Raw genomic sequence first — 26,517 nt, 5'->3', positions numbered from 1 at the left:
CATCTTTATTATTATCATCAAATTATTGGCTCAGGAATGTGACAAAAACAAAAAAATCTCCATGAATTTAATGCTTCATGGGGTATGTAATTGATAGAAAATAATGTAGTAGGCATGAGTGTGTAAATTTCAATATCGGTGGTATTATTAATAATCAAATTAATAACCATAAATTTGGAATTATGTGTATTTAAAATTAAGAGTCAAAAATTTTACGAGGCACCATGAAAATCAACTTATGACTAAACACAAGCTTAATTTGTATTTAACCTTAACTTTAAACCACCAATAAAATAATGAAAGATTATAAAATAATCAACTATTATTTTATTTCAATAAATCTACAAGATCTGAAGGGGAAAACGTTCTTGTCTCGGCACAGCCTTTTTAAGATGTGTGTCAACATATGTCAATGTTCTATAAGGAATAATAATTCAACTTGAGCAATGACCAAACTAGATTTGATATAAAAATATATGAATTTATTCAATCAAACCTAAGCTAGGCATGCAACATTTAATAAAAAGGAAAATTTCAACATTTAACGTAATCAAAGTTTTAGCTGGATTCAGATGGAAGCTAAACCTAACTTTAAATCCTGTAATAAAACAACAGTTAAATGAAATAAGAATGATATGCCATGAGCAGCTGAATTGATCTTATTCATTCCTGTGTTTACCGCACATCACAGTTGTCATGTGATGTGTCCGATGTCCAGTGATGAACGTTGTCTGTTTGTGACGAATTCACGCTGGTTTTAGGGTGAAAACGTGAAGTTGTAGTTGTAGATCCGTCCTTTGTTTCCACTCAGTCTTCTGAGGAGCCAGTTGTGGCAGAATGCTGCCCATGTGATGTACCTATGGTCAGGCAAGAGCGCAGTCGTCGTAGCGTTGAGCAGGGGCCAGTCAGGAGCTTTGTGGCAGGCTCTGTACTATCTTTAGGAATGCCTAGGCCAGGCAGAAGAGAAGCAGCGGAGACACAACTTGGTCAGGGTCAGGTTAGTCTGGGGGACCCCAAGCTGTTGCGTCTGGCTTGTGGGAGAATCAGGCCTTCCAGTCATGGAGGTGCGGTCACTGAAGAGCTTTCATCCAGCCATGGAGGGCATCTTCTTCTTCGCAGTCCCTTGCTTCCTCGCAGAGATGGGCTTCCAAAGTCTGGGAGCTTCCGAGTAGTCTGAAGAGGGGGGTCACACACAGCGTTTATATACGTTGCGTGTTGACAGTAACATGAGGCTGTTGCAACACACGTGTTGTTGTTTTGAGGCAAAGTGGTCCAGAGAGATGTCCATCTTGGGAAGATGAAGTCATGCACTCGTGCATTGCTCATGGCTTAAATTACACATATTCTGCAAATGTCGTGTTTATTTTATTTACACAGTTATTACAAACCATTGAATCCAGTGCAGTAAACTACGATGAATATGGTGCAAATAGTATTATGTCATAATTACAATCAATATCATCATTAATGAATTGGAATGATTACATGAATGAAACATTCAAACTTTATGACATGAGTGGTGACATGAATGGTTACTTGTCAATAAGTCAGAGTGTTATCTGTGGGATGATAACGTAATCCAATAAAGGGGAACAGTATTATAATCCAAGAATCCTGATCCATTCCGGATTGAGTCTGTGGGGTTCCAGTGAGTCTGCTTTGAGACAAACATCTGAAAATAGAATGTAGCAAGTTTTGGGTTGCACTTCAAAGTGAGTCAAACCTTGCGATTGCGAAATGAGATGCAACTGTCATCTGTATCCATGGTCCAGTTCTGTGGGACATTCCTGAGGGTCAATAGGTCAGTTTGTGCAGCCAGGGCTCCTATGACATGTAGATTGAGCCATCAGTGTCAGACAGTTAGAAATACTTGCTGTGTCCATTTGTTCATCCAATATTATAACTGTGGAAACTGTATAAACAGTAATTGTGCTTCTATATCGACCGATAGCTACTACAATTTTTTGAGTGAACTATACTCCTTTAAGGCTAAAAGGAGAACACAAAAAGTCCTGGGGACTTATTTCAATTGTGGTCCTATGTATTCAATTCATCAACATAGCATAATAAATAACACGATAATACATGTCATCAGCAAATACAAACACTATAAGTACAAAGGAGAAAAGGGAAAGTGGCAGTGAATGAAACCTCCTTTTGATGGGAATTTACATTTACCTCCTCTTGTGGTCTCAGGTCTCCTGATAGTTTTTTTTTTTCAGGCCAGTTTTGAAAGAAACCAGTGTTACACATCCTTGAATGGATGGTGCCAAGTAGAATGAGAATTTTCCCATGTTTGTTCTATATGTGGGTAGTACCAGATCATGGTCACTCCCTCTAGTGTTGTGGCAGTGGGTGTCACTCACTTTGGAGAAGTATAGTTAGACACGTATGTGGGTATTGAGGGCACTGTCTCTTTGAATACCAATCCTAGTGATATGTGCTTAACCGTACGTGTCTTATACCCTGAGTCATCCCAAACTAGCAAAGTGTGTTGGAGTTAGGTGAGTCATGGGCTTAAGGCCAAGAAGTAGTCGTATCAGTTTATTTTGGGAGGTCTCAAGCTTAGTTTTGAGTGACATTGAGATGTTGGAGAACCAAGAGGTGCAAGCATAATCCAAATGACATTGAATGATCGAGGGCTCCACCTAGAGTCTTGAGAGCACTTTTGTTGACAAAAGAGTGCATGTAATGCCAATTACAAAGTTCTTTTGGATAAAGGCGATCGCATCAAAATGCATTCCCCTTTCAATCAGCGTGCAGGGCCGCTCTGTTTTCCTTAAACTCTGGGATAAAATGTCACACATAAAATAACAGCTATTTTCACCATCCAAATAGTTAAAGGTACATCAGCGCATCAATCATCATCAATCTCAGTCGCATAGTCAACGAAAGGGCATACGACACTTTCAAAGCCACCCCATTTACACCTACTATAGTGTTGGTTTTAGATCTGTTTTACATCCAGTTATTTATGGTCCACATGTTATTCAGAATCCGGAACTTATTTTAAAGGACAGCATCAGTCGTTTTCAACCTATATCCATATAATTGGTCCTCATTATAGTATGGTACCATTTTTTTCTACTTAGGCTGTGTCTCAGAGGAGGGCTGTGGACAGTTCCGTTCAATTGGCTCATTTGGGCCACGACCAGAGCCTGGCCAGAGCCTTTTCATGGCGGTTCTGGACAACAGCCTATCTGACAGACTCGACGCCGGGCACGGCACTCTCTCTGGTCATCTACAACATGGGTGGCGAATTTGAAGTCGGTCGGTGGAACAGTTCTCAAGATACGTGGATTTCAGACGTACGTACTAGGGATGCACGATAGTTTTTTTGAAACCGATACCGATTATTTGCTGGGTCATATCGGCCGATACCGATCCCGATATATTATATATTATATTTATATTGAGCTCATTGCTGATTTTTTTTATTTTAATTTGTTTTACTGGTGAAAGTTGATGGTAAACCCCCCTCTCCACTAGCCGTACTGTGATGAAAAATATTTATGGAATAAATACATTAATGATATATATTCTTCTAAGTAACAAACTTAACTATGACATCATTTTTGTATGCTATAAGCCATCACATAATTATTTGAATCTTTGTATAACACAAAACCATATGATATGTGGCCTATGGAACTAAGATCATGAATCTAGTTTGTTATTAGTGTTATTCATATTGTCTGTTGCCTAACCTAATTAGCCTCTGCTCTAAACAATAAAGCCCCCCTTAGCTCTCCCAATCACAACTCCCTGGAGCCACCACTGTGTGTGTGTGTGTGTGTGTGTGTGTGTGTGTGTGTGTTATACAAACTAATCTTACCATGAATACAATCATCGTTTAATTTATCACTATCTAACATTCTAGAACATCAGCGGTGAGTTTAGCAGAGGGACAGCTTGCTTCGTACACTACACTACAGATTGTAGGACAACAGGATATCAAAGACAGAAACATTACTGAGAGCTAATTTGTGCTCATTCTCTGTGGTTAAAAACAAAAGCAGCTTGCTTGTTCAAAAGCGGCCGCTGGTTGCACTCGAGTCGAGTAACGAGTGTTTGTTACGTCGATGTTAAAGGGACACTTCGCCGATTTTGATACAAATCCTATTTTTATGAAGTCTAGGACCCCATAAACATGATCCTGGTGTCTTTTCTGTGTTGTATCTGTGTTTTTAATTTTTTTTATCCGTGAGACGCCAACCAAAGCGTCAAATGACGTTTTCGTTGGCGTTCTCACCTTATGTCCGCACTACATGTCTGCAGGTGACTACAGGTGTAGTTCAAATCCAAACCAACCCCCATAGCTCAAAGGACCGTCCCCGAAGGTGTCACCGTAACATTGTTGCAGCTAGGCGGGCAGTGAGGAGCAACAACCCGTCGGGGATATTTCTTAGTGGAACTGACAGAATGTACACGGACCGTGGACGGTGGACGCTTGTCTCTCGAGTAAGTAAACATGCTGTAAAGTTGCCACTATCACTATAATCTCATGTTGTATCCCTCGGGTAGACTAAACTAGCTCGTAAAGCCGTGGCGTGAACGGAACGTTTGTTATTGTTGACTTTGACTGTAGCCTCGAAACCCATGTCTTTTTTTTGGAATATGACTGTCATGGCGGAACTTCAACTTGGTTTTGGCACTTTCTCCATTCACAGCCCTTTCATCTACATAAACGTTCATATTTCAAATATAAAGTTCTTACCCCGTGGCCACAGATGTTACAATTGGAATCGGATGGGTCTAAGTACCCGTATCTTCCGTATTGTTCAATAAAAAAACATTTAAATCCGAACGGTGGCCATTTTCTCTTAGATGTATATGTATCAGAGTGCAATATACATTCCAACCGATAGGGTCGCGTAATTGAAAGCATAAGGAGAAAATGGCCACCGATTGGATTTAAATGCTTTTTATTAAACAATACGGAAGATACTGGTACTTAGACCCACCCGATTCAAATTGTAACATCCGTGGCATGAGGTCAGCACTTTATATTTGAAATCTGAACGTTTATGTAGATGTACGGTCTGTACATGTAGAAAGTGCAAACACCAGTTTGAAGCTCCGCCATGACTGTCATGTTTCAGAGCTACTGAGTTTCATGACGTCGGCGGGCGGCGGGTCCCGAAAATAGCAGATCTACAAGCTCACAACGCGTAGCGGACTGTAGACCACACCCCCATGCATCCCCCATGCATCCTCCCCTCCCCACAAGGAAGGGCAGTGCCCCAAAGCATTAAGGTCATTGTAGTAATGCAGCAGTCCAGTCAAACCCCAGTCAAAAACACATACTTCTATATTGTTCTGGCCATAGGGTGCAAATTTCAAAATTTGCTACTGTTATCTACTACAAATATTACTAACATTGAGTGACTGTAAGTTCTTCCAGGGGTGAAATGCTCCTTTAAATAACGAGGCAATATACACATTCGTGTTGAAAGCATATCCTCCGCAGTATCACTACTCTAATCTAATTTAAGATGTACAAGAAACCCTCTGACTGTTCTGGGTATGAACTATGGACGTGAAGAGTTTGTTTTCTGTTAGTTTGACTACTTGTCTCTGTTCGCGCAGCAGCCTAGCCTGCTGCTCAGTTCTCTGTCTGAGAGGCATGCAGAGCGTGTGGAGGGGGGAGGGGCAACAGCTGACTCTCTTCAATCAGCTGACAGAGACAGGCAGACAGACTGCTCTCGGACATTTTATTATATTTCTTCTCAATATCGGTGAATTTAATCGGGTTTATTTTGAGATCGGTTCGATACCGATATGGCATTCTAGGGCCGATATCAGCCGATTCCGATACGTTACCGATTATATCGTGCATCTCTAGTACGTACGTACAGAGATTACTTGCAGATATTGTAAGATATGCAAATTGCCTCATTAAATATGTCCAATAAAACAATTTACCAGGCAGAAATAGATTCTACTGGAAAAAACAACTTTAGAATCAACTGTTTGGGTTCCAAAAATATTGTCTAGAAGTCTAGAATGATATACAGATATCATGGTTTCGTATGCAGGTAGGTTTGTTTACAGCATGATAACTGTCATTCAGCTACAAGATGGGCAGGGTTATCATACCAATATATATCCTAGAGGCATGTAAGGAAGACAAAAATACCAAAATGTTATGGTCACCTTGGGTGGTGCCAAAATACAGTTTTGGCCCCTATACTAATGTAAGTACATGTCAATTCCTTACATTATAGGAATTAAAAGAAACATTTTCAGTAAGATTGCGATGAAAACAGTTCACTCCTCAATAACAAGATGAAAATTAATACAGTATTCATTCATTAACTGTATTGTGCATTTACCCATTAGGCTATTAATGAAATATGATACATGGATATGTTTTCCTGTGGGCTTCATGTTGATGGTAAGTGATTTAAATAGAAACATGTAAAAATGTGGAAAAAGTGCTCAGATTGTAAAGTAAGTAAGTAAGAAAAAGTAAGTAAGTAAGTAAATAAGTAAGTAAGTGAGTGAGTAGGTTGGATAGGCGGTATATTAGTCGGTATCAACCAGAGTCTATCCCTGTTTCACAAGTAAAAGTAGCAATACCATAATGTAGAAACACTCTGGTACAAGTACCATAAATAAGGGTAATGGAGTAAAAAATTAAGTACTGCGGTGTAGTGGAGTATATAAGTATAAATGATCTAAAAATGGAAAGACTCATGTGGAGTAGAAGTACCTCAAAATGTACAAGCACAGTACTTGGTTAAATGTACTTAACCACTGCATGTAGCTTCTGCATGTAGCTTTGCTTTATTTACTGCTTAGTGAACAAAATGACATAATACAGTTGGAAGTTGTTGCAGAATGCTCTTCACCTGGTCCCAGATGAGACCTGTGAGTTTATATTTACATGCAAACATTTATTATTCTCAAATTCCTCTATTACTGTCTATTGAAACGGTTTATTTCTTAGGATGACATTCCCAAGATTAGAATATGGTGGTGTCTGCTTATGATGGAGCATTTCTAGAGCTCCGAGTTTATTTGTTGTCCTTATGAGAAGTGTTGTATCTCCCTATTAAAAGGTTGGTGTTTAAACCTTCTATGTTCTTTTCTAAATGAATGCCCACTTTGACAGAATTTGCAAAAATAGATCAAAATGTGTTTTGTACTGTACTTATTTAACTTTAATTTTAATGGGGGCTACAATGTCAATCATGTTTGATGCTATGTTCTCTGCCGTAACAAACACACCAACTTGGGAGACTTTCAAGAATGGATGACATAACCCATTTTTTTGTTGGCGCAGTTTCCTGCTGTAAAGACATGCTATAGAAGATGGCCGGACGCGAGGAAGAAGAACGTGGAACATCACGTTGACAGACATCAACAGATCGAGCCCTCACACCCAACTTTTAGAACAAACATGGGTAAATTCTCCTTCTACAGCACTGCCACCCAAGTGTGGAATGTCCTGACCCCATCCCTTAAAAAATGTGCTTCACTGGCTTCCTTTAAAACAGCCCTGAAAATTCACCTTTCAGGAGGCCAAATGGGGAGGTAGTTATCACTTCTCCCTTAGACAGGCGCCCCCCCCTTTTTTCCCCTACTGTGTACATAGTGCTTTATATTTGTGGTGATATTGAATGTTTGGTGCTATTCTTTATATGTTGATGAATTGAATACCTAGGACCCCAATGGAAACAAGACATAGTGTGTGACTATACTCGTGCTGTTTTACATTACTGTCTAATGACATAGTCAATCAATCAATCAATCAACGCAGTTTCTCCAAGAATAGTACACATCTAGTTGAGTTTCTTCTTCAGCGAGTCCGGCATCTCCGGTGGAGGGGGGCGGGGCAGACGGAAGTACACCTTGACGGAATCGTAGATGAACCACTGCAGGGCGGTCAGGGTGCCGACCATGATGATACGAGCACCCAGACCCTTCCACACACCAGTGGGTCCCAGCTTCTTGAGCACCTGCATGGCAGTGCTGCCTCTCTCCTTGTTGAGCACGGAAACCACAGAGTCGGCGGGATGTGACACGATGGCACAGAACACACCGGCGATGTAACCGGCCACGAAGGTCACCACCAGCTGCTCGGGCTGGCTGCACTCGCTGCGAGGTTTGGGCACGACGTGTTTATAGAGCTTCTCCACGGTCCTCTCGAAGCAGGCAAACTTCATCATGGTGTAAGGAATCTGCCTCATCCACAGGGGGCCCAGTCCTTTGTAGAAAGCCCAGAAGCCCTCCTCGGCGTACATCTTGGGTGCACACGCTCTCAGGGTGTTGGCATAACCAGGCTGGGTCTGGATGCGCACTTTACATGCCTCCATCGGGGCCAGGGCAATGTCGGCAAAGAACTCTGCACTGGCAGAGGCGGCCAAGTAGAGAGATGTCCTCCACAGGTAGGCATTCTCCTCTCCCAGAAGGTCACTGTAAGAGATCTTGAAAGCCTCGTAGAGGCCAAACTTGCAGAGGCCTTGCATGGAGTATCCGATGAACGTGGGAGCCCAGCCCTTTGCCAGCCCACGGACACCGTCCTCTTTCACTGTAACCGAGAACCCATTGAAGATGCTCTTGTACTTTGCAGGGTCCACCTGCAGTCGGCATTTGACAAGATCAAGGGGTACAACTATAGTATGTGTGACTCCGCAGCTGAGAATGCCCCCGAAGCCACACAAGGCATAATATTTTGCTGACCCAAACTCACAGCTCACATCAGAGTCAGCTACTGCAGCAGCTGCTAGTCTCCGTCCACCGTCAGGTACCGGGCTACGTTTCGGTTCCATTGTATCTTCAGACTTTGCAGTAAAAATGTGGTACTGCTGCTATGGGCCTTTGGAGACAAGTGTGATGACACCTTCAGTCAGTTGACTAGACGATCGAGTGCCACTCTAAGGGAGTATTTCACAAAATACTGTAAGACTTTTTCTTCTTGCACCTGTTGAGCTGCGAGACAGGGGTAATTAGAGTCGAAGCGTCTATGATGTCAGTTCTTGTGACGTCAGGCATCAAGGTGTGTTCAGTGGAAACTCAGTAAAACTCCATATTTGGGACAAGTAAGTGACATCAGTTATCTGTGACATATCTATGATGTATGTGTCTATATTTGGACAAGGATTCAGTCTGATGCCTCTGCCATTAATTTCCATTATAAAATTAAGGTATATAGACAACATAGACAACATAGACAAATGTTATATTATACTAGTACTCCCTTTCCAGATCATCCTAAGGAATAATAGCTTACTTTGCACGGATATGATTAATGTTTCCAAACAGACCTTGGAAGGTATGTTTTTTGTTTTATTGCTACATGCAATACACAGCTGTGGCATGATTGACCAGCAGACAAAAAACACAAAGAAATAACTTTGCATATTCTGTGTATAATGATTTATTGGTGTTTGTGTTGTTTTTCCACCGGCAGTTAAGGATGAGAAGAAGGATCGAGATGACTTCAGACGTAATTCGATAGCGTCTGAATAGCAACAAAATAAATATAGAGTCACTCTTCAAAACTGGTGGGTCAAACTGCACAACCAATTTGTAGCTATGATTCCCTGCTTTTATATGACACGAAAAACGAAAATGATCTTGATTTTTATAAAGAACTATACACTTCTAAAATCACTTCTAATATTCACAAATTTCAGACTTCCTTAGATCACTTAACCTACTTAAACTACTGTAAGCACCTGAGCACAAAAGGACTTGAATGACATTTTGCCAACATTACGTTAGAAGAAGTCACTGGAGCTATACACTCCTTTCCGAATGGGATAGCTGCCAGCCCAGATGGGTTCGGTATAGAGTTTTACAAAGCTTACATGGATTTAGTCGCTCCTTTCTTGCTAAGGACCACCAGAAGACCAGATTTGTCACATACGTTTAAGACAGAGAGACCAAAGAACAATGGATGACAATAATCGTCGACGCTTGGGCGATGGGTTCCCTCTTGATCGCCATGGCCGGCCCCCAACACGATTAGATTTTTCCCTTGTCTTGGGCCCACCACCTGCCTTGCCGCTCCCCCCCCCTCCCGCCATCATCCTTGCCCATCCTGGGCCACTGGCCCCGGCCAACCAATGGCCTAAGTGGCGGTTCGTCAACCACCTGTGGGTGTCCACGATGAAAAACAGGAAAAAAAATATTTTAAGTCCAACCAGTAGAAGGTTCAACTACCTACATCAAGAGGAAGGATGAGTCCAACCGACGGCACAATCTGTCCAGAAGGAGGCACGTTGGCCAGCCTGCCTCCTTCTGGACAGATTGTGCCCAACACCACTATAATGCTACATCACCGGATGGGGTATGATTAAATGTAAGTTGGATACAATACTTCCCGAATCCTTATACGCTGCCAATATCTCCCTGATATTGAAAAAAGGTAAAGTCTACATTGACCCAGCCTCATACCGCCCTATTGTGCGCATAGGCTGTGACCTCAAAATATTCACAAAGATATTAGTGAAAAGACTTAACAAATGCATTTCCACTATCATTCACCATGATCAAACTGGCTTCATTCCCGGCAGATTTTCTTTCTTTAACATCAGACGTCTGTTGGATGTGATGTACTCCAGATACGAGAAAGACTAATATCGCTATTTTAGTGTTAGACGCGAGAAAAGCCTTCGACCAAGTTGAATAGAAGTATATCTTAACAGTTATGAAAGAGTACCATCTAGGCAATAACTTTACCTCTGGGTTAAAAAGTTGTACCCTTGCCCAACAGCCTCAGTTATCACTAATTATAATAAATCCTCCCCTAACCCTAACCCTACCTTAACCCCTAACCCTAACCCTAGCCCTTCTAAATATCGAAATTCTTGACAAGTACATAATGGAGGATATGATAAGGGAAGAGGCCGCACTCCACGTGCGTCCTCTGCCACTAACCCTCTTTATACGCCACACCCTAACCCCTGCCCCTCCCCCGTGCCATTGATGATATTCTGAGGGAAGAGGCTGCACTGCATGTGCAGATGTACATGCCGCAAACCCCCAAAATTGGTCCAGTCAGTCCCCCAGTCACCGCCCAAATGCCAGTGGCCGAGACTCCCCCTGTGCCTCACCCTCTCCCTGCCCCTGTGCTTGGCCCTACGCCTACCATTCCAGACACCCAGGAAAGTGAGGAGGAGGACGTAGAGCCAGGTAGCCCCGTCCCGGTGCCAAGCCCTCTCCCTGCCCCTGTGCCTGGCCCTACGCCTACCATGCCAGACACCCAGGAAAGTGAGGAGGAGGACGTAGAGCCAGGTAGCCCCGTCCCGGTATCAAGCCCTCTCCCTGCCCCGGTCCCTCCCCCTGTGACTGCCTCCAATGACTTTGTCATCCTATCGTTGGAAAACACGATGTCGTTGGCGACAGTCTACGCCTCATTCAGGGGGGATACAGAGGCGTTCCTCCGGTCCGACGGGGACTTTATCCCGGTCAGCCCCACCCATGTCCCAATCCATGTCCAAAATCATAGATTCGACATGGAAACGGACTTGGACGGATTGGTGGTGGAGCTGGCCCGGATAAGGTCCCTGAAGGCCCGGTGCCACATATGTTCCTCCCTGAATGGGTGCGTGACGGGCACGCCTGCCACTGGTTCTTTTTCAAGAAACATGTGCCAAGGAATAATAAAAGAGTGGACCCATGTCCACGGCTCCACCCTGGGCTATGTTGATGGGGGCTACAGGCTTAATTGGTCCCTGGTACCAAAAAGCCTGACACAGCCCTCCGGTCAGCTGGAGAGCCACAGGGTCAGCAGTACACTAGTTAAGGGCGTGCAGGAGGCCTTGGCCAAGGCTATGCAGCAGAAGCTGCAAAACCTGCCACCCTTATACAAGGGTGTTCCAACAGTGATGAAGTCCCTTATGACGGACCTCTCCAAGGTGAACATCGTCGGGGAGGACCAGGAGTTAATCCTGGGTCTCCTCGACGCGGTCATCTTGGAAACAGAGGTCCCGAGGGGGCTAAAAATCATGCTGACCTTGACCCGGCTGGGTCAAAAGGACCCCGCTCCGGTCATTTTGAAGGGGGGTCTTGTGCATACGCTGGAGGATGTGGAGGCGGTCACTGTCCACATGGCCGTCTCCGTACGGGACAAGGACCCAGAGGTGGACATGCTGTGGTCCAGGGCGGGACTCCATGAGGTGACAGGCAAGCAGGGCAGGATCTTCACTGCCCTGACCATACATGAGGCCGCCAATTATCAATCCCCCCTGGACCACCACAGGCCTGAACACCACAAGAAGCTGTGGTCCATATTTAAGACATCACAATATGGACCACAGCTCAACTTCCTACATAATTGTACGCAGACAGCGCCCACCAGCACCAGACCCCTTTCTTCAAACGCCCTGTGAGTGGGGTGATTATAAGTATGGGCATGATCGATGGAAAAAAGGAAAGGTGCCTCTTGTCGAGGGCCCACACATATTTGGCCCATTTTGAGGACCTTGCTTCCAAGTTAAAAGTCCAGACGGCGGCAAGGCTGGAAGGGGTGATCCGCCTCGTCAGAGGGTGCATCCCTGAAGGCCTTGTCGCCGTGGACTATGTAGACATCCCAATACTTCAGACCCTCCTGGAGGAGCAGGGGATGCTTCTCCCATTCATGAACGTGGACAATGCTGGGTGGACCAGCATTGCCCAGGATTGTGCATAACACATGCTGCGAAAACTGGGTGAGCTTCTCAACTCCAACAGGTACAGGGGTGGGTACGAGTCCACCTGGACCGCCTATCAAATGGAGTTGGCTCTTGAAGAGCTGTTCCATGGCATGCCGAGGTGCCCAGAGGATTGGCATTACACCTCCTCCCTGGGCACCTCGTCTGTCCATTGGAACAGCTCGACGAGGAACAGGGGGTTCCTGGCTTTGGCCCCGTATTCGTCGGCCAGTGTTGAGAGGGAACCACCACCCCTCAGCAATTGGCTGGGGAGTGCCTTCCTAAAGGAAAAGATCCTTCGGATCTGGACACTGTCCGATTGTTTGGTGGATGCTGACGAGGTCCTTGGGGTGGAGCTGGTTAACGGCCTCCTCAAGGACCTGCACAGGTCCAATCAAATCCATTTGACAGTGCTCCAGACTGAAGAGGCTCCCCAGCCCAATGCTGAGGTAAGGGACTCCCTCACATATACCCAGCTGGCCCAGCAGGTCATGGATCACGTCCGGCACTTCCAGCAGAGCCTCACCTTTGGTAAGGCGACACAGCTGGTGAGGAGTGCCGGACGTGATCCACAACAGCTGTTGGTCAGGGGTATGGAGGAGCTGGAGCTCAAGTGGTTCCCCATGCCCAAGTGGTGGAGCCGTGGCCGTCAGAGGGATGAATTTTGGGACTCGCCTGCCTTTGTCGTGGTTCACGGGCAGGGAATCACACCACACATCAGCGTCAAGGAGGTGATTACGCTCACCACCAGGGTGATCGCCAACCTGGTGGACACAGAGTGCTTGTTTCGGGGAAGGGCGAGTTTTTACACTGAGAATGGACTCCCCTGGATGACAAAGATCCTCTCCCGCATCCCCACAAAGGTCCGCTATCCAGGAGTGTTCCTATCAGTGAAGGACAGAGCCCGGGATCGGGAAAGATTCCTCACCACCATGACAGTCCTAAGTGCGACGGCGATAATGCAGGGCGGGGGTTTCATTCCCTATGACAAGGTGGCTGTACTCCTGCCCAGGTGCCTGATCCCTCAGCAACAGTTGAGGGAGTACAGGATAACCACAAATGAGAGGCTTGAAAAACTCATGGGACATTCCGCTGTCAGAGGAGGTTCCTAGGAAGAGGAAGGCGGAGGAGGAGGCTGAGGCGGATGAGCAGCTGCAGGACCACCTGCAGGAGGACCAGGAGAGACTGGAGCAGATGGTGAGGGAGTCTGAGGTGGACCATCAGGCACTGGACCCCGACCTCGTCCACACACCACTAAGCCACCGCGCCCTGTGCCTCCCTGCCCTGTCCAAAAATCGGTGGACAATGGAGGAGCAGCAGCTCATCAAACTGACAGGCCCGAGAGAAGAGGCCTTTAAGGCGTACGTCAGTGCCTGTCAAGACGCCAGAATACCGATGCGTACGAAGAAGGCCTTCTTCCTCAAGAGGAATATCCTCATAAAGGACAGAAGAGAAGACGCATAGGCAGATCATTTTATTTTTATTTTCTCCCTCAGCCCCAACCAAATAGTCGCCTGAGGCAGGCCATTTTATTTAGTTTTTTATGTGCGTGTGTTTGTTATGTGTGTGTGTGTGTGTGTAAAAAAAACAAAAAAAACACACCAGAGGCTGGCCTTTATTATTTATTTGGGTTTTTTGTTTGTACATAGTCGCCTGAGGCAGGCCGTTTTGTTTTGTATTTGTATATAGTCGCCTGAGGCAGGCCGTTTTTTTTATTTTGTTTTTTATGTGCGTGTATATAAAAAAAAAAGAATAATAATAATAATCCCCCCACATGGACTCTGCCTTGACGTGGTGTGGGGGCTTGCGTGCCTCTGTGAGTCACATCACAGTCTGTGATGTGACTCACAGAGGCCAGACTAAAGAGTCCCAAATATATATATATATTAGCAATGTTGACTAAATCCTCCCCTTTCCATTACAACACTCCTGCCGTCAAGGCGGGATGATTTTAGAGCAGGTTATTAAGGAGAAAGAGATGGGTTGTTTCATAATTTGTAATCTTTAAAAACATGTTTTTTGTCATAAAAAAAAGTAGGTGACAAAGAACTGCTAGCAAAACGTGTTTGGTTATGGCTTCTCAGTCACAGTGAAGGAAGATGGGTTCAGAAGCATTGTCAAGAGCTGGACTCCCACTTGGCTGCTCCATGCAGGGACTGTGCAAGTTCAGCTTCTATGAAGTGTTTAAGGGCTGTTTCCGTCACCTAAAAAAGTAAGTGACAAAAGATGCTAGCAAAACGTGTTTGTGCATATCTTCCTTTATTCTTACATGCTTGTATCCTGAGGTAAAAATTACAAAGTCTGAAAATCTTTAAGCTACCCAGTGTCAGAGTTCAGTTGCGGGTGTGATCAACATCCTGATTCATTTTACAAGGTTTTCAAAACAATGTCTTTCAATGTCTTTGAATGTTGACTGTGCTATAAGGTTTCTATTTTGTTTCTCTCGTTAGACACTCACTATGGGATAACATCGCCCTCAGGCGATGCACAGAGCAACATACAATACACTCCCGGGCCAATATGATTGGCTGTGAGGGTCATGTCATGTGACCGGTAGACCGGGGGGGTATATAGCCCCTCATGTGACTTAGGCACGCCCTCTTACATCACTCTGCACGCAGATGCGCACGCAACAAGACAATCATACAGTTTAAGATGATTTAATTAAAAAACAGATTAACCCAAAGCGGAGATCCTCTGCATCTCCCTCAGGCTTTCTCTTTAAAAATCTTCTAAAAGCACGCTCCCGCGGCTTTCTTCCTTTTTCCTCGTGGCTCGGTTAGCTAGTTAGCCTTTTGTTTTAACCCACCACGATGGAGGCTCCCAGGAGATGTGGACTCGAGGACTGTGTCCATCTCATCGCTGGCGACGACCCCCACCGCATCTGCATCTCATGCCTGGGGGTCAACCACGCTTTCAACGCCAGGATGTATCCCGGCGTATGCAACGAGAGGATTACTGGTCTAATATCTGGACCCGATATCAAGGTAAAATATTTACAAAGTTCTGTGGACTGTACCCCTCAAACTTATCAAGTGTCACCTGCAAGTGGACCCACCAAAATGCAAGAGCATTTGTATTATGGCTTTTCAGTCACAGTGAAGAAAGACGGGTTCAGAGGCCTTGTCAAGAGCTGGGCTCCCACTTGGCTACTCCATGCACTGTGCAAGTTTGGCTTCTATGAGGTGTTCAAGGGCTATTTTCATCATCTAAACATGTAAGTGACAAAAGATGCTAGCAAAACGGGTTTGTGCATATCTTCTTGTGTCAGAGTTCAGTTGCGGGTGTGATCAACATCCTCATCCATTTGTAAAGGTTTGCACTACGATTTGAAATGCGTCTTTAAATGTTGAATGTGCTATAAGGTTATGTTGGTGCTATAATTTCAGGATAATACCTTATACAATGTCAATCCATTTGGTAATTCCCATTTGACTGCAGGACCATTTCCACATTATGCAACAAGAAGGTTACTGGTGTAATAGCTGGACCTGAAATCAACGTAGAATATTTACAATGTTCTGTGGAATGGATGTGGACTGGACCCCTAGACTTTGTCAAGTGTCACCTGCAGGTGGACCCAGCAAAATACAAGAACATTGGTAATGGCTTTTCGCTCAGGAACTGTCCTGTTCAGCTGCACATTCTCTTCAAGCAAAGTTGTAAAAGACAGACCTAAAATGGAATTTTCAGCAATAATATTTCACAATTTATTATTTGAAGGACACTGTGGAAGTTGGGATAATTGCAGGGATGAGTACTGAAGACCAGCAAACATGTCCAAAATGTATCACCCAATGTCCCAACCTGGAGGATGAAGATGGATGTATGGATGTAAATTGGGACAAAGGCAGAAAAAAGTCAGATGGTCCAGCCTTTTTTTCAGCAAAGGTTTTAATGTTTGGTGGTACAGTAAGTAATTGAATTAAATTACTTGGAAGTAACATTGATAGCAATTGATTTAATCTGTCACTTTCTGTCTACTAGAGTGCTTCTCAAATTGGGACTGGGGACCCCCAAGGGTTGTGTGTGTGTGTGTGTGTGTGTGTGTGTGTGTGTGTGTGTGTGTGTGTGTGTGTGTGTGTGTGTGTGTGTGTGTGTGTGTGTGTGTGTGTGTGTGTGTGTGTTTTACCGACATGAGACAGTTGGAAGCTTACTTTCCAGTACTGGAAAGTAAGCTTCCAACACACACACACACAGATTGACCACACAAGAAAGCCTAAAGCAGTGGTTCTCAAACCTTTTCATGTCAAGGACCCCCAAAATTATATGTATGGCCACGGAACCCCATCTCAAATATTTTGTTCCAGGGACCCCCAGAAGCAAAGCTTTGAGTAAAAAAATTATATTCACATATTTGCACAAAGTTTCACAACATTTTCAAAAATAGCAGATCTACAAGCTCATAGCGCGGCATGAGCTTGTATATCTGCTATCTTTGAATAGCCAAAGTATAAAATACGGATAAAGGAGTTAAAATGATTTTGAGACTTTATTAACTAATTTTGCTGGGGACCCCCTGGTATACGATATGAACAAATACAGCACTTATAATGCGGGACATTCCATTATACCCAGAGGAGCCAACGTGAATGCGGAGCGGGACTCGCCTCCTTCTCTCCAAGTCGCTGCCTCATGGTCGCTCTACAGGCAGCGAGAGCGAGGAGTGAGTCTCCCCTCCCCCTTCTCTTCTCTTCTCGCTATGTGTATTTATAGTTTATCGAACGGCCATATTGCTCACCGAACCACCGCGGTGGCGTGAGTCGCGGTAAATTAATTGTTCTTTTTTGGTGCGACACAAGCATAGATCAGACTAAAACTTAAATATATCATTTGAAGGGAATTCCGCTTTGTAAAAAACATCAGAGCAGAAAATACTTCTTCTCCAATAGTAACAAATATCTCTGTTCTGTGTCTATTATGCTTCCTCCTAACACATGTTCTTTAGTTCCTATCTATTTCTGTTTCTGTAAGTGTGAATTATATTTTCCCCATTATTATTATTATGAATGTTGTATCTTTGTCACTTCTGTATTCTGAGTTTTTGACTTTCCAAGTAGTGAATACAATTTAAAGTAGGAGATGTGTACTGTATGAACAGAAATGCATAAAGTAGACATCATAACTAACCTAATTCTACTGATCTTTAGAATGAAATATTAAAACTGTAGGTTACTACAGTTTCTGTCCAGTGGACGCATGCTATTTTACCTAGACTTAACAAAAAAACGTATTATTGTAATTATAATTTCTTTATTGATTTTATTTTATTTTTGTACTAAAAATAAGGAGAGCATTTTGGGAAAACGTGGTCCAGATTCAAGATTTAGTTTAACTTTTTGTTTTTCCAGATACAATATCAACATACATGAATATAACCATGATTATAGCCATATAATATCAAACACGGGTTTAACACGGCAATTTCTCAAAAATGACACATTGTATTAAGACTCATTAGATTTCCCTGGGACTCATTCAAATGACCACCAGTGAGTCCTGGGACTGACTACATTGAAAACTTAGCAACACCACTGCATCATGTCGTTTAGCTTGGTTTACTTAACCGTTCTGTTTGTTTTACAGGTCAATCCTTGTGTCTGACATCTACGGGGGAAACTGAAACCCAACAGCGTAGTCGAGGTGCGATTGGTTGAAGAAGAGGCAGTAGTTCCGGTCATCATCGACAAAGTGAAGGTGGCTACAGGAAACCAAGACAACTACGTCCTCACAGACGCTCAGGGAAATGAGATAAATGACTCATCAGGAACATCAGGCAGAAATATTTTTAAATTACAATTCAATTTGCGATAAATAAATGCTATGTTGTAATGCAAATGGGCTGACTGTTGTGGCAGTATAACTGTTAGCACTCTTAAGCCCTATTTCAATCTCAGCTGATTAAATACACAATACATAGACAGATCACACAATACATTAACCAACACTAGAAAAGGCTACCACAGGCTGTAGCAGAGGCCCTCAGATTTTGAGATACCCCTACCCGAGTTAGAACAAAACACAACCATGTTTTTTCTTATCTTTAGGGTCTCCCATTAATTAAATGGATTGGTTTGAAATGTTATTTTCGGCCAAAATTAGTTTTTTTGGCTATTCTTTAGAACTACCCCAATCTCTGAAAAAGGCCAATCCGAATAGGGCAAAGGTGACCAAAAATTCTATAACTTGAGAATGCTCACTCATATCTTCATCAGATTTGCTGAGGTATGAACCAGGTGCCTACCCTACATCACCAAAGAGATCAAAATGTAATTTACCTAAAGAAAAACTGAAATATAGTCCTTTAAACATACCTTTAGTTTAGGTGATAACCTGCTTGATAACATTGACCTGCCTAAGGAGGCATTGTACTGTAATCATTTGAACTACAAAAACATGCAGCATGGCATCCAAATTTGTGTCATGTATGATAACATACATTTTGGGTCAAACCATATTTTTTTCCCCGCCTAGGTACACTACTAAAGTCGATTTACTGACGTCAATCCAGGAGGATCTGCGCGAGAGGGTCGATTTACTGACGTCAATTCAGGAGGATCTGCGCGAGAGGGTCGATTTACTGACGTCAATTCAGGAGGATCTGCGCGAGAGGGTAGCTGTCCTGGAGGCTTGGATGGCTGAACAGGGCACAGGACCACCAGAGGAATAGAGCCGTGGAGGTCAAAAGGTGTGTTAGCAGAAATCTTAATGAGGACTGAGTCACAAGCTTGTACAAATGGCATTTTCTCTCATTTTGAAAATGTCCAGGTTTTCCATTGTTTAACAGTCTGTTCGGTGGTTTGGGATCTAAGTAAAAAAATATATAATAATTGTGGGAACGCTTTAGCGATCATACTAATGTTATCTTCACTATTTATTATGGTGGAGTTTATGTAAGTAGAATGTCATGCCCCTCTGTTGTGTACTAACCTTTGGCATTGTTGTGATCTTAAATCAGTTTTTTATTTTCAAATCACACAAAGTAGCATAAAATAATTATTTTACAGTTTTATAGATTATTCTCATTCTGAATCATGATTTTCTGTGGACCTTGTACTTTTTTGGGGTCACCCTGTTGGCATCCAAGCCCTGGAGGCTTGGATGGCGGAACAGCGAGAGGGTAGCTGTCCTGGAGGCTTGGATGGCGGAACAGCGAGAGGGTAGCTGTCATGGAGGCTTGGATGGCGGAACAGCGAGAGGGTAGCTGTCCTGGAGGCTACTTGTTCTGTGCCATCGTGTCACATCCCGCCAACTCTGTGGTTTCCGTGCTCAACAAGGAGAGGGGCAGCACCGCCATGCAGGTGCTCAAGAAGCTGGGACCCGCGGGTGTGTGGAAGGGTGCAGTGGTTCATCTACGACTCCGTCAAGGTGTACTTCCGTCACGCCTGATGGGAGGATGCCTCCATTCTAGCAGGATGTACAGTATCTGTGGAAAACGCTGGGAGGAAGGTTCTGAAAGCTGAATGTTTATATTGATGCATTGCAGCCACGGCCCGTCCATAGAGGGCGCAAGTGCGCCGCACCACCATTGCCAACACCCCACCGACCTGAATAAAAATCACTTTCACTTTGATATCTGCCTCCTGTAATTTATTTAAAATGAGCAAGGTAAATATAATAGTAAGTAACCAGTGGGTAAAAGGTATAATCTGCCCTGATGAAATGTCAGATGTTGACAAAAATGTTCTACGTTGTATAACGTTACTGATAGGTTACAGACTGTCACATGTTTGTGCGCAGAGATCTGCCTCTCGCTTTGGTACTGACCATGATACTGACCATGATAGTGATAATGATTATTATGATGTAACACTTTACTTTTCTCAACAATATGAGACATTACATTATGAACTTTTATTACATTATGAGCGGCTACGTGATATTCTTAATGCAACACATTACATTATAGAAAAATCTGTTATTACGTTATGCGCTCATTTTTTTATTACATTATGAGCTGATTATTACAGTATGAGTTTTTATTACATTTAAAGTATTACATTATGAACCGTTATTACATTATGAGCCGTTATTACATTATGAGTTGCTACAGCTCCTCTTCAATGCAAACGATAGGACCTCAGTTGGTCGCACATTAACTGCGTTCAGACCAATACACACCACCAACCTCTTAGGGGCAGCATACACTTCATAACAGAGACTGACACACACGGCGTTCATAAATGAATGATATTGAGGAGGAGTAGCGTCGTGAAAACACAGACAGTGTTAACCCTTTTTTTTAATGGTTTAATGGTGTAAACTCAGTAATTTTAGGATGGAGGAAAAATAAAACTCAGTTAAATCACTGCATAAAACTCCATTTGAGAGAAGAACACTGGAAGATAAATTAAGAATAAAAAAGCTTGGACCTGATCAACCTGATGTCAACATCACTCAAAAAACTAAGGACAGAGGAAGAGAATACACAAGGTCATTTTCAAAGAGCTGGTACAACAAGAAGGCTTGGCTAACTGCATGTAATGAGTCCAATGCTTTATTTTGCTTTCATGGTACTGGTTAATTTCTGTAGATTTCTTTAGCACTTATCATAAGGCACTTTTTGTTTAGTTTTGGAAATGTTAAACCACAAGGTGGTCATATGACTGATAAATATGGGAAAAAATAAAAGACTTCCTCTGAATGTGATAATATCTTTGTGCATGTTTGCTTGATTTTTTAGAAAGAAAAAGAGATGCATCACAAGTAATTAATAATGAAGAATTAACATAACACAGTGTCAAATTAGCTAGATTTGAGGAAAAGTTAAAAATTATAAATAAAAAAACTAACTGGTTAATTTTCACTGGTTAATTTTCTGTAGATTTATTTAGCACTTATCATAAGGCACTTTTTGTTTAGTTTTGGAAATGTTAAACCACAAGGTGGCTAAGTCATATGACTGATAAATATGAGAAAAAAATTAAAAGCCTTCCTCTGAATGTGATAATACCTTTGTGCACATTTTAGGCGCCCGCGCGCGTGAAACCACCGGGCCAATAAATGACCAGCCGCCACTGATGCATTGTTAATATTTAATGTTGTGTATTTTGTGAATAAATTCACCAAAAAAGAAAAAACACAGCAGAATAACCATGTGTCCAAACTGAATAAAAAAAAACCTTCTATAAGTGATTTCTCAAGTCTACTCTCCTATGAAAAAGACAAGATAGGATGGGACCCTAAAAAAGGTACATGTAGTTGTGGGTCTTCTGTGTCAGGGGGAATTGCACAGCTGTTAATGTCATTTCCCGGCAGGGGTGGAGGTTATGACAAAGTTTAACCCAAATACAGGGATAGACTGGCACGACCGGCGTCGTGGTTCTTGAACTCGCATATAAGAGAAGCAGAAGTTGCAGAACTGGCATGTGCACACAGAAAAGCAGAGGACATGGCAAACACTCATTTCAATGTACCTACAGGTGTGTGTATATATACACAGGAACTAACTAGACACAGGTGCAAGTCAAATTGCAATCAAACACATGATAGGCTTGGGCTAACAGGACACAGGTGAACAAGATGAACCATAATCTCAGGGTGGATGAGACAAGACAGGCAATAACAACAAGGGCAAACAGGAAACACCCAAACATTACCACAAAATAAAATACCATAAACACTAACACTGCAAAATAAGAAATACAGATCTGACAGTTATATGAAGGCTTTGATAATGTGTTTCTCTGGTGTCTACAAGGACCCCTTAGCTGAGAGAGAGATGACGCAGGGACCCCCACTACATATTGTATAAAATTGTGTTGCATATTAAACTTTTTCATAGCTTTCATAGATAGCTTCATAAACTTGTTTGATAGCACCATCATCAGTGTTGTGTAAAATAATGATGCATAGTTTAACACATTATCTTCTGTTCATATTCATTTTGGATTCATGTTCACGTGTATTTTTTTTACATTTAACCACTTAACCACTTAGAACCTCTATTCTTATCATAAACACTTTGTAAACTTCACCGTTGGCTCTGTCTGCTCTTTTTTCCCCCACCGAAAATAGCCGATCTACAAGCTGACAAGCCCTCGTAGTGTGAGGTGCCCAAAGGGCAAGAATAGGGACGCTATAGGGTTGAAGTGTGTTGACATCATTCTATGATCATTATTTGAATGCACTGTTCTGAGAGGTAGGCAAGTGTACACTGCAAATGTCACCAAAATAAATGAAAATTGTAATCAACCGTAAAGGCTACTTTCACATCTTATTTATAATGAAAAGTGTTTAAATTAATTGTATAGAGATTTTGCTCTGGTAATCCACTCTAAATCTACCCAGGGCCCTTTCCTGCTGTGCTGTGAGTGTCCATGTCTCTGCCCAATACAGCAGTAGCCTGCCTACTGACTCCACTGTCGCTACGAACAGTCGCCTCTTGAGGTCTTCTCTCATGTCAGATTTCCACACTCTCCTCCATCCCATGTAGGGCATTCTAAGTGCCCTCCGGACCTTCAGGTCCTGTTCCGTTTAAGCAGTCCAGGTCCCAAGATAATTTTACCTCGAGCACCATCCTATCGGCAGTGGGGATGTTTTTTTCCCTCTGTGTTGACTGCAATTACATTGTCTTGGCATTCTTGACATTGAGCAATGGTTCATAAATGTTTGCCTGTATGCCTGGGGGACCGCTCATAATTCCAACGTCCCATTATTCCGACCATTAAGTTAGTGTGAGGTTACGGTATGCCTGTAATATGTTTGGCTTCCACCATACGGCCCTTTCTACGCAATAGAAGAGTTTTTCTGTGTTGGTGGAAGATCTGTGACCGTAACCCAATCCCTTGAAGGCAATGTAATTGGCCTGTGCATTGTAGAATAGAAAAGGCTGGATCCCCAAATATGGATGTTTAGAGGATGTTTCATCATGCTTACGTCACTACAGAGTCACTTCTCTTCAACTGAAGGTAAACCTTCATGTTAACCTTATTTTATAAAATAGCTGAGCCGTAGCAGCAGTCCAAACAAGATCCTTGGACTGTACTGTACTGCATTGCTTTGCTTCACAACCTCGCCTGAGCGTCTAGTGTGTTGTGACCGACACCCTGACATTATTGATCCAGAACACATCCTCCTATCCTTACCAGATCTGAACACATTTAAAACCTCATACGCCAATGGCTCATGCTAATCATGAAGCAGAGGACTACGGATACGACCTGTTTCCCGACAGGAAAAAAAGAAGATTCAATAAAGGATCTCTTGCAGAGAGGCTGTTCACTTCCAATCACAAGTGTCAGGCTATGTTACAGAATACATTAGAAAATAGTCCATACGCAAAACTCCTCCTTAGAGCCATGAAGAGTTCGGGATGTGCAGTGTTTAAAGACCGCCATTTTTCCTGTGAAGATTGCGACGGCGCTGTCAGCGGGGGGTTTGACTCGGCCTCTTCTCAAATCATCTTGTGTCAGAATAACCTTCACCAGCAGTCACACATGAACAGAGTGGTCACACACGAGCTCATCCACGCTTTGGACCACTGTCGGGCACACGTGGACTGGTTCAACAACGTCAAACATTTGGCTTGTTCAGAGATTCGAGCACATAACCTCAGTGGGGACTGTTCCTTCAACAACGAAGTCGCCCGATTTCACTTTGGCTTAAAGCGGCAGCATCAGGAGTGTGTCCGGGAACGAGCAGTGCGCTCCATCCTGGCTGTGAGGAAGATCACCAGAGAAGAGGCAGAGAAAATAGTGCATGAGGTCTTTGACACCTGCTTCAATGACCAAACGCCGTTCGGTCGGATTCCACATGGCGAGAAGGATGCAGAGTTCGCCTTCAGAGATTATGAGAACAGAGAACGATATTATGCAAACCTTTAACATGTCCATAAGAACACTCAGTGTAATGGCCAAGGATGCTTTGACAAGAATGCCCCCCCAAAAATGGTTAATGACCACAATACCCACAGCAAAATAACCAAGACGGAACTCAACTCAAGGAACATCTCGTCTCGTCCAGTCGATGCACTTTTTGTCCCACTTCATAAAAAAAGTTTATAATTATTAAGACCAGCACCTAAGAACAGTGAGGGCCCTTAACTCTTTTGGTCTCTGTTCTCAGGCGAGAACAGAGACCAAAACCCTGGAAGATTTGCTTAAAATGTGCGACAAAATCAGCAGACATCTGTCTAAACCACCTGACACAAAATATTATCCAGCAAACGGGTTTTGGGGCGAGGTGTGCAAGGAGTTAAATGCACCAAACACGGTCAATAATCGTCTTGTGTCAGAATAACCTTCACCAGCAGTCACACATGAACAGAGTGGTCACACACGAGCTCATCCACGCTTTAGACCACTGTCGGGCACACGTGGACTGGTTCAACAACGTCAAACATTTGGCTTGTTCAGAGATTCGAGCACATAACCTCAGTGGGGACTGTTCCTTCAACAACGAAGTCGCCCGATTTCACTTTGGCTTGAAGCGGCAGCATCAGGAGTGTGTCCGGGAACGAGCAGTGCGCTCCATCCTGGCTGTGAGGAAGATCACCAGAGAAGAGGCAGAGAAAATAGTGCATGAGGTCTTTGACACCTGCTTCAATGACCACAAGCCGTTCGGTCTGATTCCACATGGCGAGAAGGATGCAGAGTTCGCCTTCAGAGATTATGAGAACAGAGAACGATATTATGCAAACCTTTAACATGTCCATAACAACACTGAGTGTAATGGCCAAGGATGCTTTGACAAGAATGCCCCCCCAAAAATGGTTAATGACCACAATACCCACAGCAAAATAACCAAGAAGGAACTCAACTCAAGGAACATCTCGTCTCGTCCAGTCGATGCACTTTTTGTCCCACTTCAGAAAAAAAGTTTATAATTATTAAGACCAGCACCTAAGAACAGTGAGGGCCCTTAACTCTTTTGGTCTCGGTTCTCAGGCGAGAACAGAGACCAAAACCCTGGAAGATTTGCTTAAAATTTGCAACAAAATCAGCAGATATCTGTCTAAACCACCTGACACAAAATATTATCCAGTAAACGGGTTTTGGGGCAAGGGGTGCAAGGAGTTAAATGCACCAAACACGTGGAATAATCAGAGAAAATTCCAGCTGAGGCACCAACGGCGGACCAAGGTAAACTCCTATTTCTGTATTTTTGTTGGTTATGATTAATCCAAGGCAGAACAATGGGAACATTCAATTGGCCCTCAGTCTTTGCTAGGTTAAATGTAATGAGTTAGTTTTTAACTTTTACAGCCTAAGCACAATGTAGTCAAAGACAAAATGTTGAAATATGGAAATAGGTTTCTTCCAGACAGCGACGATATATGATTTAAAGGGATAATTCACTTTCAAAACAAATGTGGGTCATTTTATCGTCTACTCAGGCTTTTGTGAGCCCCCCAGATTGTTTTTATCAGTGTACATCGGGGATCTTACAGTTCTCATCTACGGCAGGGAAACAATGTCCAGTTTAAGTTTGACCGGGAGGCAGTCTGGGGCTCACAAAGATGTGTTGTCAAAGCCATCACTGGATAACACAAAGCTTGATGCTATATTTGGTGAGCATTTCATTTGATTAAAGAAAAAAAAAAACGAAATCCCTACATATTTTTTTTTTGTTGGAGGTATATTGACTGAGTTACTCTCAGTAATTCCCATTTGACTGAAGGACTAGTTCCACATTATGCCACAACCTGGGGTTTGCTGGTATAATATCTGGACCAGAAAAGTTAAACATGTACAATGGTCAAAGTAGTAATTAATTGTTCATTTGATGGGTTTGTTATTTGTCTGCTCTCTTAGGCACTACACACGCCTGACGGGAGGATGCCTCCATTCTAGCAGGATGTACAGTATCTGTGGAAAAAGCTGGGAGGAAGGTTCTGAAAGCTGAATGTTTATATTGATGCATTGTTAATATT

At 43.2% G+C, this 26,517-nt stretch overlaps 2 protein-coding genes across 2 annotated transcripts; one reads left to right on the top strand and one right to left on the bottom strand.

The window, feature by feature from the left end:
• Nucleotides 1-7,787: 7,787 nt before the first annotated feature.
• LOC308094122 (solute carrier family 25 member 3-like) lies at nucleotides 7,788-8,777 on the bottom strand (the record flags this gene model as incomplete). Its single annotated transcript, XM_080440587.1, has 1 exon — nucleotides 7,788-8,777. One exon carries the CDS (start codon nucleotides 8,775-8,777, stop codon nucleotides 7,788-7,790), a length of 990 nt encoding a protein of 329 aa, XP_080296713.1.
• Nucleotides 8,778-23,764: 14,987 nt separating this feature from the next.
• On the top strand, nucleotides 23,765-24,469 carry LOC308094115 (mitochondrial inner membrane protease ATP23 homolog; the record flags this gene model as incomplete). The annotated part of the gene is made up of 1 exon (XM_080440575.1): nucleotides 23,765-24,469. One exon carries the CDS (start codon nucleotides 23,765-23,767, stop codon nucleotides 24,467-24,469), a length of 705 nt encoding a protein of 234 aa, XP_080296701.1.
• Between the last annotated feature and the right edge of the window lie 2,048 nt (nucleotides 24,470-26,517).

Source organism: Gymnoscopelus braueri (genome assembly GCF_963280865.1).
Source record: "Gymnoscopelus braueri genome assembly, chromosome: 2".
In the NCBI taxonomy this organism is placed as follows: Eukaryota; Metazoa; Chordata; class Actinopteri; order Myctophiformes; family Myctophidae; genus Gymnoscopelus; species Gymnoscopelus braueri.
This window is presented reverse-complemented; position numbering and strand designations above follow the sequence as displayed.